The sequence below is a fragment of the Cyclopterus lumpus genome, chromosome 11 (genome assembly GCF_009769545.1).
Source record: "Cyclopterus lumpus isolate fCycLum1 chromosome 11, fCycLum1.pri, whole genome shotgun sequence".
Taxonomy (NCBI): domain Eukaryota; kingdom Metazoa; phylum Chordata; class Actinopteri; order Perciformes; family Cyclopteridae; genus Cyclopterus; species Cyclopterus lumpus.
Genome location: NC_046976.1, coordinates 21,397,576 through 21,414,004, shown reverse-complemented (window position 1 = coordinate 21,414,004; position 16,429 = coordinate 21,397,576). Strand labels below are relative to the sequence as shown.

The window sequence follows — 16,429 nt, the reverse complement described above, 5'->3', positions numbered from 1 at the left end:
GTAGAGCCGTAGTAGCACTTTAGTAGCACTTAAATGTCCCTTAACAATAGCACTTTGTTGTTTAGCACTCTAGTAGCACTTAAATGTCTCTTACCGATAGCACTTTGTAGTTTAACACTTTAGTAGCACTTAAATGTCCCTTAACGATAGCACTTTGTAGTTTAACACTTTAGTAGCACTTAAATGTCCCTTACCGATAGCACTTTGTAGTTTAACACTTTAGTAGCACTTAAATGTCTCTTACCGATAGCACTTTGTTGTTTAGCACTTTAGTAGCACTTAAATGTCTCTTACCGATAGCACTTTGTAGTTTAACACTTTAGTAGCACTTAAATGTCTCTTACCGATAGCACTTTGTAGATTAACACTTTAGTAGCACTTAAATGTCTCTTACCGATAGTACTCTGTAGTTTAACACTTTAGCAGCACTTAAATGTCCCTTACTGATAGCACTTTGTAGTTTAACACTTTAGTAGCACTTAAATGTCTCTTACTGATAGCACTTTGTAGTTTAACGTTATTGAAGAAATTGTACTTTCTTGATTCTTGTTGTTCTTAGTTTGGACTCATGGTTTAATGCACTTATTGTAAGTCGCTTTGGATAAAAGCGTCAGCTAAATGACATGAAATGTAATGTAATGTAATGGAATGTAGATGTAAAGTAGATGTAATGTATTGTTATGTAATGTATTTATAAAGTTCTTTATTTATAATACGCACAATTACAGAACAAAGAAACAACTAAATATTAAATACAGTAAGTCCGAGGCCCGGCCGGCTCTCCGCTGTGACTCTCCAAGCGTCTCGTGATGTCGCCGTTGTATCGAAAACGTTTGTTACAAACTGGACAGCGGCAAAAATGGTGAAGCTTCATGTGACGAATTAATTTCTTCTTCTGAGGAAATCTTCCGCTGCAAAGTGTGCAACAGAATGGTTTGGGTACCGTGTGGATCAACATGTGGACCTTCAGGTTGGCCCGGTTGCCCAACCTTTTCCCGCATTCAGAGCAGATGTACAATTTCCTGTCAGCAAAAAATCGCTGATCGAGCACTTTTTGGTGAGAGTTGGAACCGCGTGACGGTTCTTTGTTCCGTTTCCAATCATCAGTCTCAGGTTCAGTATCTGGTTCTCCACAGTCCTCTCCATCAGCTTCCTCCTGGTCCTCTTTAATGTGTGGGGGCTCTGGGTCCTCCTGGTCCTCTTTAATGTGTGGGGGCTCTGGGTCCTCCTGGTCCTCTTTAATGTGTGGGGGCTCTGGGTCCTCCTGGTCCTCTTTAATGTGTGGGGGCTCTGGGTCCTCCTGTTCCTCTTTAATGTGTGGGGGCTCTGGGTCCTCCTGGTCCTCTTTAATGTGTGGGGGCTCTGGGTCCTCCTGGTCCTCTTTAATGTGTGGGGGCTCTGGGTCCTCCTGGTCCTCTTTAATGTGTGGGGGCTCTGGGTCCTCTGGACAGCGGTGACTTTTTGCCGGTTGGTGACGCTTCATGTGACAAATTAATTTCCTCTTCTGAGAAAATCTGATATTGCAAAGTGTGCAAAAGAATGGGTTGAGTACCGTGTGGATCAACATGTGGACCTTCAGGTTGGTCCGGTTGCTGAATCTTTTGCCGCATTCAGAGCAGATGCACAAGTTCTGGTCAGCGAGAGAGTTTGAACCCCACGAAGGTTCTTTGTTCCGTTTCCAATCATCACAGTCATCAGTCTCAGGTTCAGAGGAGTCTCCAGTCTCGTTATCAATATCTGGTCCTGGAGGTCTTTCTGAATCTGACTTCCTGTCTGGTTCTGGTGCTCCACAGTCCTCTCCATCAGCTTCTGTTTCCATCTGTTCAGTTTGTCTTTGATGAAGATGAGAGGACTGAGCTTCCTCTTCATCATCTTCACTCTTCACAGTGAATGAGAACCTGATACCAGCCTCCTCCAGACCTTGAAGCTGCTCTCCCTCCTGACTGGTCCAGAGGTCCTCCTGTTCCTCTTTAATGTGTGAAGGCTCTGGGTCCTCCTGGTCCCCTTTAATGTGTGGGGGCTCTGGGTCCTCCTGGTCCTCTTTAATATGTGGGGGCTCTGGGTCCTCCTGGTCCTCTTTAATGTGTGGGGGCTCTGGGTCCTCCTGGTCCTCTTTAATGTGTGGGGGCTCTGGGTCCTCCTGGTCCAGACTGGAGCTCCAGACCTGCTGCTCAGGGGGAACCTCTTCTTGAACCACCAACAGCTGCTGGAGGTCTGTGGAGAATAATGAAATACATTCATACTTTTTATGAACCTCATATCAAACTGTTTATGATTCAAGAGGTTAATCAATGATTAAGCAGTGAATTAGTTGTGAATGAGAGAAGCATGACCTCTAAATAAAAAGCTGCTGCTGTCATTAAATGTTCTTTTATTTATGTTAAAGTAACTCAATAAAAAGTATGAACGTTTTTAAATACATAATGGAAAAGAAAAGAGAACCAACCTGCTCTTTGATTCCGGACTTCCGGGTTGAACACAGCGTCCAGAAGTTTCCGTTGTCGCTCGTTCTCCTCTCTGGAACTACAAAGTTCCTCCTCGTACTCTGCTATGGTTCTTTCAAACAGCCCAAATATCTCTTGCGCAGCCGCAGTTAGTCGCTGGTTGACTAAACATCTCAGCATTTGGACTTTAGACATCTTCACACAACGACAGAAACGTTTCCTCCACACAAACTCCGTCACAAAGCCCGTTTGCTCTCCTTTAAACTGGGACTAGCGCTGTGTTGCTGACTTCCGTCCCCGTCGGTCTGTTAGCATGCTAAGCTAACTTGAATATCTTTGTAGGCTACCGGGAGATGAGTCCGAGGAACAACATCCAGAAACAAAGGTGAACCTCTAGAAGTCCATTCAGAGGTTTATCCAGACATACAGAGACTCTGCTGGATCAGGACTGAAGGAGCTAACTGACACTTTAGCAACGCAACAACGAGACGACAATGTTGCTGCTGACGGCGGCCGCCATGTTGCTAATGGAGGAACATCCGGGTCAGCTGCCGCTTGCGGAGTCACCTTCAAAATAAGAGCATGAGAAGCTTCCATTTGGCTTTCATCAGACTTTGTGGGTAATCTACAAAATAAAAGCCCTACATGAATAAAAGCAGTATATCCTTATTGCAATCTTAAATTAACTTCCATATTTTCAATATGTAACAGTGGTGGAAAGGACTTGGAAAGATACCACTTGAGAGATTATTTTACTTTATTTTTCTTTTCTTAATTATTATAATCACAATCTTTTATTATTAGAAATGAATTTAAGTCAGTTTTTATTTTGTATGTTGTATTTTTATTCATTGTTCATCATTTTTATTATTATTATTGAAATGTATTATTATACATTAAACATCCGGTTCTGCTTCAAATGGGTTGGCAACCTACAAAATAAAAGCCCTGAATCAAATTAATAAAAAACAATGTCTTCATTCCCATTCGAGTTATTTTCCATCTTTTCCTTATGGCTGGCCTCTGAAGAGACGACTCAAAGGATTATTTACCAACATGTATTTGATCTAGCAAATATGTATGAATGTATATTTATGTATTTTTGCACCCCTGCTCCCTAAACAATGCCAAACCACACTGTGTATTTTTTTAATTATTTTCCTTAAAAGACATACAGATACATTAATTTGACATTACAGTACGTATTCGGGATGTCTATTATTAGACGTGAGCTATTAAAATTGTCAGCAAAACATCTAACCTAAATTATGACAATCTGAAAACCATGAAAAACGATCTACAGGAGGACAGTGACACCTGGTGGACAAAATAAAAAAGTGTTTTTACATTTCCTACATACAAGTACATACATTATTTTTGCTTTCTGTATTATACCAAACCTTGCGGTTAGAAAAATATTATTGATAGTGAATTATTGTTCCCAAAATGTTTATGAGACATTATAAAGTGAGATTACATTGGGCGCACACTTATAATTACCATCCCCAATGATCGATAAGAAAGAAGTGAGTGAAATGTTTGGAGCCGGTTTGTAAACAAAGCAAGAAGAATATTCAAAACCTGATTTAAGATGAGGACCGGTTTCCAAAATATGCCAGTTGTGCATGACAATACCTTGAAATTCATGTTTAATTATTTCATTTCATGGCTGACATTCTAGAAGCTCTCTACAGCATTTCACATCCAGCCCTTTTCCATAAATGTGCGTGGGTCAGGTTTATTAAATACAAACCCCGTTATGAAAACCCGACCGGCGAGTAGCTCTGATCAGGACGGCGCTCGGCGAGAGACTCATCGTGCTGCTCAGAGCGGCTAAAGGTGTTTTCCTTCTCCTGCGCCCACACAACGAGAAGCTGTAGCACAAACAAACATTTTAACAAAATGCCTTATGTATATCGGCATAAACAGTCTTTTGTTGCCTAGCGTGTAAATAGTGTTCGGCTGCATTGTGTACAAAAAAGTCCAGTTCCAGAATTTAACCTTTTTTGCTTTGAACAGCCCATATTTCCCATCATGCAGTGCAGGACTGAGTTTGCTGTTTTCATGTTCCAAAATACATATGTTATTTATCATTGCCGTTAGCTTGTAACGTGTCTGTTAATAGTGGGATGTGTTAGTAAAGGATTATGTTTGTGCTGGTTTGTGTTTTAACAATGAGGGCTTTACACACCTCGTGTGAATCCAGCATCTTTGTCTACCCATTGGTGGAGATCTGCACTAATCTAATTTAGTTGTATTAGATTGTTTCTCCCGTGTGGACTTTGATGTGTAAGTGTCAGATTTACCGTTGGTAGAAAACCTTCAGCACAAACAGAACTAAAAGGAGTTCTCCCCCATATGAGTTATCATGTGTGCCTTCAGGCTCGACTTGCGTACAAATCTCTTCTCACAAACTGAGCATTCGAAAGGTTTCTCTCCTGTGTGGATTCTCATGTGCGCCTGTAAACATCCTTTCTGTGCAAATGCGTTGTTGCAGACTGAGCAACTGAAAGGTTTTTCACCTGTATGAATTCTCATGTGCCTCTTCAGGTCTCCACTTTCAATGAAACCTTTGCCGCACACCGAGCAGCTGAAAGGTTTCTCTCCTGTGTGTATTCTCATGTGTTTCTGTACACTTCTACTATGTGTAAAAGACTTCTTACAAACAGAGCAGCTGTATGGTTTTTCTCCTCCGTGAGTTATCATGTGTCTTTTCAGATGGCCACTTTCAGTGAAATCTTTACCACACACTACGCACCTGAAAGGTTTCTCTCCTGTGTGAGTTGTCATGTGTTTCTGTAAACTTCCATTCTGTGTGAACGATTTATCACAAACTGAGCAACTGAAAGGTTTTTCTCCCGTATGAATTCTCATGTGCCTCTTCAGATCTCCACTTTCAATGAACCCTTTCTCACACACGAGACAGCTGAAAGGTCTCTCTCCTGTGTGGATTCTCATGTGTTTCTGTACACTTCTACTATGTGTAAAAGACTTCTTACAAACTGAACAGCTGTAAGGTTTTGGTCCTGTGTGAGTTCTCATGTGTATCTTCAGATTTCCCCTGAAGCTAAATAATTTCCCACACTCAGAGCATCCAAATAGTTTCTCACCAGAACTACATTTTGAATCACTGACATTAACTTCCTCATTATTCAGAGAGTTTAAACCTGACTGAGGTTCTCTGGTCTCCTTCCAATCATCACTGTGTTCAGTCTCAGGTTCAGAAGAGTCTCCAGCCTTGTCAACAGTATGAGGTTGTAAATGTGTGTCTGGATCTGACTTCCTGTCTGGTTCTGGTCCTCCACAGTCCTCTCCATCATCATATGTTTCCATACGTTCAGTTTGTCTTTGATGAAGCTGAGAGGACTGAGCTTCCTCTTCCTCTTCATCATCTTCACTCTTCACAGTGAATGAAGTGAATGGGAACCTGATACCAGCCTCCTCCAGACCTTGAAGCTGCTCTCCCTCCTGACTGGTCCAGAGTTCCTCCTGTTCCTCTTTAATGTGTGGGGGGTCTGTGTCCTCCTGGTCCAGACTGGAGCTCCAGTCCTGCTGTTCAAAGGGAACCTCTTGTTTAACCACAACCAGCTGCTGGACGTCTGAGGGAAAACAGAAACACAGACGTTACGGTTTATTGTTGTTGTTCATCAACATCACAGACGCTCAAAAACTCTTAAATGAACTTCAAGAGGCAAAATGTTATTGTCATTGTGTAAAGTGACTATTTTATATATAATCACAAATGTACAATGAGTAATAATGAACAATGAATGAATGAAAATAAGTAAATGTGACGAGGTAGAATCCGTGACGCTTTTATCCAATCATACACCGTAGAACAGCTACGGGGAACCGCAGATCCTCTGATTGAAGGTCAGACCTGCTGACCACTGACCAGTCGCCCAAGCTCGAACAAAATGTTTGGTTTGAGCTTCATCAATTATAATTAGTTCAAAAGATGAATGCGCTGTTTAGCAGTTGAGAGCATGAGAAGCTCCACGAAAGATTTTGAAACAGTTTCACGTTAGTTCTAATTTAAAAAGATCTTATTATTAATTAGTCTAGCATTAAGTATCTGATGTTTACTAACCTTGGTTTATAAATCAGCATTACTTATTAACTGACATCAAATGTATTTAGGCCTATAATTTAAAACTCATTCACATCAGAATAAAGTGTTTCTCCGGTTGTTCTGATGGGCAGAGGAAGTTGTCCGGAGCAGCCGCCGTCTCTCTTTGGCATCCTGAAAGCTGCTAACTAACGTTAGCCTAGCAGTGATGCTAACATCTGATGTGAGGTCCTAGGTCAGGGATGTCATATGTGTACAGCTTGTAAAGCCCTGAGGCAATATTGACAAAAGTTAGGCATATTGGGCTATACAAAATGAACTGAATTGAACAACCAACATTAGCCTAGCTGCGATGCTAAAAACCAATGTTAGCATAGCTGTGATGATAACCACCAAAGTTAGCCTAGCTGTGATGCTAATCACAACATTTTGCCTAGCTGTGATACTAACCAGCGACCCGGCAGCTCATGTTTTGTTCTCAAAGTCCGAAGAGAGGCTACTCGGTCTGAAGAAAGCTAGTTTGTATCTATACAATTTCCGTATACTTTTTCATCATTAACCTCTGGAGGCGCCTGTGGAGGTCGATAAGCTCACAGACCCAGCTGGGAGCTCGCTGTTGGGGCTCTAGTAGGAGCCCTTTACTATACAAAAAGTATTATTGTTACATATTTTTGTTTCTCTCCTCCTATGAATCGCCACCTTAACGTGGTGGAGGAGTTTGAGTGGCTCAGTGATCCTGGGACCTATGTTGTCTGGGGCATCAGCCCCTGGTAGGGTCTCCCAAGGCAAACAGGTCTCGGGGAGAGCCCAGACTAAGAGCGGTTCAATAAACCCTGATGAACAGCAGCCAGACCCAGGAGGGGAGCTCGTCGGCGAGCGTCTGGTGGCCGGGCTTTCGCCCATGGGGCCCGGTCGGGCTCAGCCTGAAAAAACACCATGGAGCAGCAGTCACCCTGTGGACCCACCACCCGCAGGGAGAATTATCGGGGTCGGGTGCTATGTAGACCGGGCGGCAGACCTGGGCGGGCCGATCGCCGGCGGCATAGACTAGCTCTAGGGACGTGGAACGTCACCTCACTAGCGGGGAAAGAGCCGGAGCTGGTGCAGGAGGTGGAGCGGTACCAGCTAGATATAGTTGGGCTCACCTTCACGCACAGCATGGGCTCTGGAATCAAGCTCCTGGAGAAGGGTTGGACTTTGTCCTTTTCTGGAGTTGCCCAGGGTGAGAGGCGCCGGGCGGGAGTGGGGATACTCACGAGCCCCCGGCTGAGCGCCGCTGTGTTGGAGTTTTCCCCGGGGAACGAGAGGGTCGCCTCCCTGCGCCTACGGGTTGCGGGGAGTAAGGCTCTGACTGTTGTTTGTGCTTATGCACCGAACAGCATTTCGGAGTATCCGGCCTTCTTGGAGTCGGTGGGAGGGGTCCTGGAAAGGGCGCCGCCTGCCGACTCCATAGTTCTCCTGGGAGACTTCAACGCTCACGTGGGCAATGACAGAGAAACCTGGCGGGGCGTGATTGGGAGGAACGGCTTGCCCGATCTGAACCCGAATGGTGTTTTGTTGTTGGACTTCTGTGCTAGCCACAGTTTGTCCATAACGAACACCATGTTCGAACATAAGGTGGCTCATAAGTGTACCTGGTACCAGAACACCTTAGGCCGGAGATCAATGATCGACTTTGTAATCGTATCATCTGATCTGCGGCCGTATGTCTTGGACACTCGGGTGAAGAGAGGAGCAGATCTGTCAACTGATCACCACCTGGTGGTGAGTTGGATCAGATGGCGGGGGACCCGAGAACCCGGTGGTGGACACCGGGGGTGAGGGAAGCCGTCAAACTGAAGAAGGAGGCCTTTCGGGCCTGGCTGGCCCAGGGGTCTCCTGAAGCAGCTGACGGGTACCGGCGGGCCAGAAGGGCTGCAGCGGCGATGGTCGCGGAGGCTAAAACTCGGGCATGGGAGGAGTTCGGGGAGGCCATAGAGAAGGACTTTCGGTTGGCCTCAAGGAAGTTCTGGCAAACCATCCGACGGCTCAGGAAGGGAAAGCAGGGTCCACCCCAGGCTGTTCTCAGCAGGGGGGGGGAACTGCTGACCCGGACTGGGGACATCGTCGGGCGGTGGAAAGAGCACTTTGAGGAACTCCTAAACCCGGCCAACATGTCCCCCGGAGAGGGGGCAGCGCCGGAAGACTTTGGGGTGGATTCACCCATATCCCTGGCAGAGGTCGCTAAGGTAGTCAAAAAGCTCCTTGGTGGCAAGGCGCCAGGGGTGGATGAGATCCGCCCTGAGATGCTGAAAGCGCTGGACATTGTTGGGCTGTCTTGGTTGACACGCCTTTTCAGTGTCGCATGGGGGTCGGCAACAGTGCCCATGGACTGGCAGACCGGGGTGGTGGTTCCCATCTTCAAGAAGGGGGACCGGAGAGTGTGCTCGAACTATCGTGGTATCACACTGCTCAGCCTCCCGGGAAAAGCTTATGCCAGGGTGCTGGAGAGGAGGCTCCGACCACTTGTCGAACCTCAGATTCAAGATGAACAGTGCGGATTCCGTCCCGGTCGTGGAACAGTGGACCAGCTCTTTACCCTCGCAAGATTACTGGAGGGGTCCTGGGAGTTTGCCCAACCAGTTTACATGTGCTTTGTAGACCTGGAGAAGGCTTTCGACCGGGGCCCTCTGGGGTTTTTGTGGGGGGTGCTGCGGGAGTATGGGGTGCCGGACCCGTTGGCACGGGCCATCCGGTCTCTGTACGCCTGCAGTAGGAGCTGTGTTCGTCTCCTCGGTAGTAAGTCAGACACGTTCCCGGTGGGTGTTGGCCTCCGCCATGGCTGCCCTTTATCACCGGTCCTGTTCGTGACCTTCATGGACAGGATATCTAGGCGCAGCCAGGGGGCGGAGAGGATCCGGTTCGGGAGTCTCGGGATCGCCTCTCTGCTGTTTGCGGATGATGTGGTCCTGTTTGCCTCCTCGGACCGTGACCTCCAGCATTCACTGGGGCGTTTTGCAGCCGAGTGCGAAGCGGCAGGGATGAGAGTTAGCACCTCCAAATCTGAGGCCATGGTGCTCCCTCCAGGTGGGGGCAAACTGCCTACCCCAAGCGAAGGAGTTCAAGTATCTCGGGGTCTTGTTCACGAGTGAGGGTAAGGTGGAGCGGGAGATCGACAGGCGGATCGGTGCGGCTGCAGCAGTAAAACAGGCGCTATACCGGTCCGTCTTGGTGAAGAGGGAGCTGAGCCGGAAGGCAAAGCTCTCCATTTACTGGTCGGTCTACGTTCCAACCCTCACCTATGGTCACGAACTCTGGGTCGTGACCGAAAGAACGAGATCTCGGATACAAGCGGCCGAAATGAGCTTCATCCGTAGGGTGGCCGGGCTCAGCCTTAGAGATGGGGTAAGGAGCTCGGACATCAGGGGGGAGCTTGAAGTCGAGTCGCTGCTCCTTCGTGTCCAAAGGAGTCAGCTGAGGTGGTTCATCTAGTCAGGATGCCTCCTGGACGCCTCCCATTAGAGGTTTTCCGGGCACGTCCAACTGGTAGGAGGCCCCGGGGAAGACCGAGGACACGCTGGAGGGATTATATCTCCCGGCTGGCCTTGGAACGCCTCGGGATCCCCCAGAATGAGCTGGAAAGTGTTGCGGGTGAGAGGGAAGCCTGGGTCGGCCTGCTGGACCTGCTGCCACCGCGACCCGACCCGGATAAGCGGGTGATAATGGATGGATGGATTTTTGTTTCTGTCAGGATACCATTTAAATAATATTATATCAATAATATAAGTTTTTGTAAAACTGACAAAATGTAGCCAGTCGATTTCTTGCCTAAAGAAATCATCAGAAGGGAATTTTATGATAATGTACAAAAAATTGAATTTGAAAGCTACTTTTGTTCGCCTCCCAGGCTTGTGTCGGTCAAAGCGCCCGGTTAGCATCATAGCTAGGCTAATGTTCACGTTCAGCAGGCCAATCACAATTAGAGGCAGAGTAGGGGCGGGTCTTCCCTCGAGTCACTCAGGCAGAACGACCAGACTGAACCTGGACCACACTGAACATGGACCACACTGAACCTGGACCACACTGAACCTGGACCACACTGAACCTGGACCACACTGAACCTGGACCACACTGAAACTGGACCACACTGAAACTGGACCACACAGAACATGGACCACACTGAACATGGACCACACTGAACATGGACCACACTGAAACTGGACCACACTGAACCTGGACCACACTGAACATGGACCACACTGAACCTGGACCACACTGAACCTGGACCACACTGAACCTGGACCACACTGAACATGGACCACACTGAACATGGACCACACTGAACATGGACCACACAGAACATGGACCACACTGAAACTGGACCACACTGAACCTGTGCTCTAGTGTGAAGGATAAGGACAGAGGAGAGAGAGGATGCTCTAGTGTGAAGGATAAGGACAGAGGAGAGAGAGGATGCCCTAGTGTGAAGGATAAGGACAGAGGAGAGAGGATGCTCTAGTGTGAAGGATAAGGACAGAGGAGAGAGGATGCTCTAGTGTGAAGGATAAGGACAGAGGAGAGAGGATGCTCTAGTGTGAAGGATAAGGACAGAGGAGAGAGGATGCTCTAGTGTGAAGGATAAGGACAGAGGAGAGAGGCTGCTCTAGTGTGAAGGATAAGGACAGAGGAGAGAGGATGCTCTAGTGTGAAGGACAAGGACAGAGGAGAGAGAGGATGCTCTAGTGTGAAGGATAAGGACAGAGGAGAGAGAGGATGCTCTAGTGTGAAGGATAAGGACAGAGGAGAGAGAGGATGCTCTAGTATGAAGGATAAGGACAGAGAGAGGTCTCTGTTGAGTGGAGGTCTTGAATCCAGACTGGTGAGGGTCTAGAAGGACCACACTGAACATGGACTACAGAAAGCTATGAATAAAGTTGTCTCAGGAGACTAGAAGGAACATTACAGATACACATGTTAAAGGCTGCAAGACCTTCTCCAAGCAGATTGATGTTCCTGTGACTACCTTCTGCACATATCATTCAGAAGGTTACGGTCCACGGGACCGGAGCCCACAAGAGGAACATTGATGAGATAATACGAATGAGACCCAAAGAGAACATTTTCTAAAGAGATTAGAGGTGAATTCCAAGGTCACGGTCCATCAGCTGATCACACCACCCGTTGCCGTTTGGACACCACTGCTGAAAGCAAATCATAAAAAAGCCAGAGTGGAATTTGCCAAACTGCATATTGACAAGCCACAAAGCTTCTGGGAGAATGTTCTCTGAACAGATGAGAACCCAAAACACCAAAGAAGGTCTAAGAGCAAAACATTGGCCTCCTAGAGCCCTGATCTAAACCCTACTGAACATCTGTGGAAGGAGCTGAAACATGCAGTCTGGAGAACCTTCAAACCTGAGACAGCTGGAGCAGTTTGCTCATGGGGGAGGGGCCAAAACACCTGCCGACAGGTGCACAGGTCTCATGAGTTACACACATCGCTTGATTGCCTCAAACGGTTGTGCAACAACATATTAAATTATGGGTACCTTCAATTGTGTCCAGGACATTTTTATGATTCTGTTGAACCACAATTCAAAAGCAATGTCTGATATTCATTAGTTAGTTTTCAGTACATTTATATTCATTATTACTTTTGTCATTTCAGTGACCATTTTTCTTTCTTTAACAGAAGGGCTATTTTGTCCATATTTATATCTATATTTATGTTCATGTTTATATACATATCTATTTAAATAGATATGTAAATGATATGATATGCATAACAAACCACCAAATGATGCGTTTACATGCACTTTTCCACATGTTGTTTTTACATTTACTTGAAATCAAAAAGCCCTCTCTGGTATTTAGGGTTGCAAAGGGGCGGAAAGTTTCCACGGGAATTTTGAAAAAATTGTTTATTTGGAAGCACATAACAGGGAACTTAAATGTAGTTGAGAACAAGACTATGCACGCCGAGCTCAGCTGGACCCTGAATGCAGCACGTTGGGAACATTGTCTGGAAACATAAACATAAAACGTTCTGTTGTTTTTGAACGTCTTTGTCATATGTTGCATTATAGCTGCAACATATTGAACAAAATAACTGAACTAGTTAATTTTTTGACTTCAACTTAGTTCAACATTTTGAATTATGAACTAAACTAGTTCATGTAGAAAGTGAACTTTCCCAACACTGTTTGTCATTAGCATATTGATTACTTGGTAAACTGAAGCCATGTTCATTTTAATACTGTTGAGTTGTAGTGGATTTTATATATACTTGCACATGTAGATAAGAGAGGTTATGTTTTAAATTAATACATAAAGAAAGTTATGATAATTAATTTGAGGAATATTCGGAGGAATGTATTATGAAGCATAAGAAAGGATCACGGTTTTATTATTCTGTTTGTTAATGACAAATGTAATGATTCATTGTATGATGCATGGGAATGAATGGATGTTTTATTGTTTAGACAGTAGTTAAAATGGATGCCGATTGAAACCTGAGATGTTGCTTTTATTCTGAAGGCAGGATAATAGGGTTTTATTCTGAAGGGGAACTTCCTGTCCTTGGCCGGAAGTGTGAGATTTGACCCCGCTAGTTTATCGATTTGAGGCATTCTTTGAAGTGGCCAATGGAACTAACCCTCAGGTGTGAACCTCATGTCTTATTCTCTGGTCAGCAGCATGCTGTGTCTCTGAAAGGTATTTACATGAATACCTCCACTAACCAATGGAACTAACCTTCAGGTGTGAACCTCATGTCTTATTCTCTGGTCAGCAGCATGTCTCTGAAAGGTATTTACATGAATACCTCCACTAACCAATGGAACTAACCTTCAGGTGTGAACCTCATGTCTTATTCTCTGGTCAGCAGCATGCTGTGTCTCTGAAAGGTATTTACATGAATACCTCCACTAACCAATGGAACCAACCTTCAGGTGTGAACCTCATGTCTTATTCTCTGGTCAGCAGCATGTCTCTGAAAGGTATTTACATGAATACCTCCACTAACCAATGGAACTAACCTTCAGGTGTGAACCTCATGTCTTATTCTCTGGTCAGCAGCATGTCTCTGAAAGGTATTTACATGAATACCTCCACTAACCAATGGGAGCTTAGCTCAGCGAATGGACTGCCAATAAAACTAATTGTAAGACGTGAATTTGGTCTCTTACGTGGTGACGCCAGACAGAACCTGTTGGCTACGTCAGGAGACTGGAAGTGAAGCCATGTGAGCGCGTCCGGGCCTGGACTGTATGTATACTGATGACTCTTGTTTATATGATTAAATAATGATTATTATACATCTCTGGCTTCGGAGCTTCTTCTTTCAAGCACCAGGCAGCTCGAGATTCTCTGAACTTTTACAATACCAAGTTTATTTGTATACAGTAGACTAACTTGTTACAGCAGTGAGGAGAACGTTGATGAGGTCCAGGAAGAAATCATTTAGACCTGAGAAAAACACTGGGGGGGATCATAGGGAATACACCTTTTGTACGTTCACGTTCATGTTTTTGTTGTTTGATGAAAGAACAAAATGTCAAAAAAGTAAAAAATGTAATTTAAAAAAGTTGTATTATAGATGTTTGCGTGCATGTCTGCTTATGACAAGGTACATACAGTTAAATTAGCCCAACATTTCCAGTTTATTCCCATTAATTCCTGTTTATTTTTGCAACCCTGCTGGTACTTAATAAACATTGCTGCCTCATGTGGCTTTTTGTTCTGGAATTGGAGCAAATGATTTGTGTGCCTCTTCAACTGTGTTACACTAACTGATCTCAAATGAATGAGCGCATTCAACATTTTTACTACCTTTCATACAGAAAGCACCGATAAATATGTGTAGCTAAGGAATATAAATATTAACACCTGCATTGGTGCGTTTCATGCGCAGTAGTCATGTTATTTAGTTTAACATGTTTCGGTGTGCAGTCACTTGTGTCGTACATTGTTGTGTTTTAAACATGTTCACATCCCTGACCATCACAACAGAGGGTCATCGAGCAAAACACATGACTTGAGAAACATTCAATAAGAAATGTTCAGGGGGAAAAGACCAGCATCCGTTTCTCACGTGGACTGAAAGACGTGACATGTGTATTCACAACAAAGTACATACGACGACGTCATCTGTGGGTCCAACACCTGAGCTACACACGTGTTCTTTATGTTGAAATACTTTCTGCCGAAGGAAACATGTCAAGAGAACCAACCTGCTCTTTGATTCCGGACTTCCGGGTTGAACACAGCGTCCAGTCGTTTCCGGTGTCGCTCGTTCTCCTCTCTGGAACTACAAAGTTCCTCCTCGTACTCTGCTATGGTTCTTTCAAACAGCCCAAATATCTCTTGCGCAGCCGCAGTTAGTCGCTGGTTGACTAAACATCTCAGCATTTGGACTTTAGACATCTTCACACAACGACAGAAACGTTTCCTCCACACAAACTCCGTCACAAAGCCCGTTTGCTCTCCTTTAAACTGGGACTAGCGCTGTGTTGCTGACTTCCGTCCCCGTCGGTCTGTTAGCATGCTAAGCTAACTTGAATATCTTTGTAGGCTACCGGGAGATGAGTCCGAGGAACAACATCCAGAAACAAAGGTGAACCTCTAGAAGTCCATTCAGAGGTTTATCCAGACATACAGAGACTCTGCTGGATCAGGACTGAAGGAGCTAACTGACACTTTAGCAACGCAACAACGAGACGACAATGTTGCTGCTGACGGCGGCCGCCATGTTGCTAATGGAGGAACATCCGGGTCAGCTGCCGCTTGCGGAGTCACCTTCAAAATAAGAGCATGAGAAGCTTCCATTTGGCTTTCATCAGACTTTGTGGGTAATCTACAAAATAAAAGCCCTTAAATGTATAAAAGTAGTATATCCTTATTTCAATCTTAAATTAACGTCCATATGTAACAACGTTGGAAAGTACACGTAAAGAGACAAGAGATTTTTTTCTAACATTTATTTGTTTCTGTAGAAGACAAAAAATCAATTATTTGATACCTGATCATTTTCTTCCTCAGCGATGCAAAACGGAGCTGTGTGATTTCAATTTTATTTATTGTTTATTAGTAAAATCATTTGTATTATTATTATTTTTGTATTACTATAAAAACTCGAACTAAATAAATTAAAGTTAAGTAAAATATTATTTATTATGACGTCACATATAACACTTTGAGGACATAAATGAATGGGTGGATATCGTCTCTTTATTTTTCTTTTTTAGATTTCTTATTTTATATAACTTTTTTATAAGAATATTTTTTATTACTCCTTATTACTAATTTGTTAATATCTGTTTTTTACTTGAAAAATGTACTTAATTGTACATTTTCACTTTTCATATTCAAACGTGGTGGAAAGGACACGGAAAGAAACAACTAAAGAGATTTTCCCCGTTCATTTTCTGTGCCTCTGCTTCCTCAGCGGTGCAACAATGGAGCTGTGTGATTTCAGTCCTTGTCATCAAATACACAAAAACTATTTTTTTTTGAAATTTTAGAATTTACCTGACATTTGCTGCCTCTTCGTACACAATGCAACACTCTCATCAAAGCCCCGAGTCAATGCAGTGAAGCTCCTTTGTCAGCTCCACCATTCAAATCCGAGAACACACCTCTTTACATTTTGTCTCAATGTTTTCCATACGATGTTTATTTTTCATAAAACCATAAACCAAGATATTTAAATACTTTAGTTCGATCCATGGGCTGTATAGCGGTAACTGCTGTCTGTTGCCTATGAGACCGTCTCTCTACATCGATGATTCAATTCAGTTTATTTTATAGCCCAATATCACAAATTACAAACTCCCCTCAGAGGGCTTTACAATCTGTACACATACGACATCCCTGACCTTTGACCTCACATCAGATCAGGAAAAACTCCCAAATGATAGAAAAAACCCTTTGAGGGGAA

At 44.4% G+C, this 16,429-nt stretch overlaps 2 protein-coding genes across 3 annotated transcripts; both read right to left on the bottom strand.

Moving 5' to 3' along the window:
• Nucleotides 1–683: 683 nt before the first annotated feature.
• LOC117739321 (myeloid zinc finger 1-like) lies at nt 684–3,003 on the bottom strand. Its single transcript, XM_034545662.1, has 2 exons — nt 2,447–3,003; nt 684–2,214 (listed from the first exon to the last, which is right to left on the bottom strand). Exons 1-2 carry the CDS (start codon nt 2,637–2,639, stop codon nt 749–751), a joined length of 1,659 nt encoding a protein of 552 aa, XP_034401553.1. The 5' UTR covers nt 2,640–3,003; the 3' UTR covers nt 684–748.
• Nucleotides 3,004–3,579: 576 nt separating this feature from the next.
• Nucleotides 3,580–15,279, bottom strand: LOC117739324 (zinc finger protein 501-like). Of its 2 annotated transcripts, XM_034545667.1 has the most exons (3): nt 14,724–15,274; nt 5,555–6,043; nt 3,580–4,318 (listed from the first exon to the last, which is right to left on the bottom strand). In XM_034545667.1, exons 1-3 carry the CDS (start codon nt 14,914–14,916, stop codon nt 4,278–4,280), a joined length of 723 nt encoding a protein of 240 aa, XP_034401558.1. In that variant the 5' UTR covers nt 14,917–15,274; the 3' UTR covers nt 3,580–4,277. The 2 variants fall into 2 exon arrangements, with proteins under 2 accessions (XP_034401558.1, XP_034401556.1); XM_034545665.1 differs by having other exon boundaries at nt 3,580–6,043; nt 14,724–15,279.
• Between the last annotated feature and the right edge of the window lie 1,150 nt (nt 15,280–16,429).

What these genes read in the sequence shown, in the direction of transcription:
- LOC117739321 (XM_034545662.1), bottom strand. Translation starts at nt 2,639, where the DNA reads ATGTCTAAAGTCCAAATGCTGAGATGTTTAGTCAACCAGCGACTAACT. An exon ending in AGTCCGGAATCAAAGAGCAG is followed by an intron (nt 2,215 to 2,446) that starts GTTGGTTCTCTT and finishes TATTCTCCACAG; the next exon opens with ACCTCCAGCAGCTGTTGGTG.
- LOC117739324 (XM_034545665.1), bottom strand. Translation starts at nt 14,916, where the DNA reads ATGTCTAAAGTCCAAATGCTGAGATGTTTAGTCAACCAGCGACTAACT. An exon ending in AGTCCGGAATCAAAGAGCAG is followed by an intron (nt 6,044 to 14,723) that starts GTTGGTTCTCTT and finishes GTTTTCCCTCAG; the next exon opens with ACGTCCAGCAGCTGGTTGTG.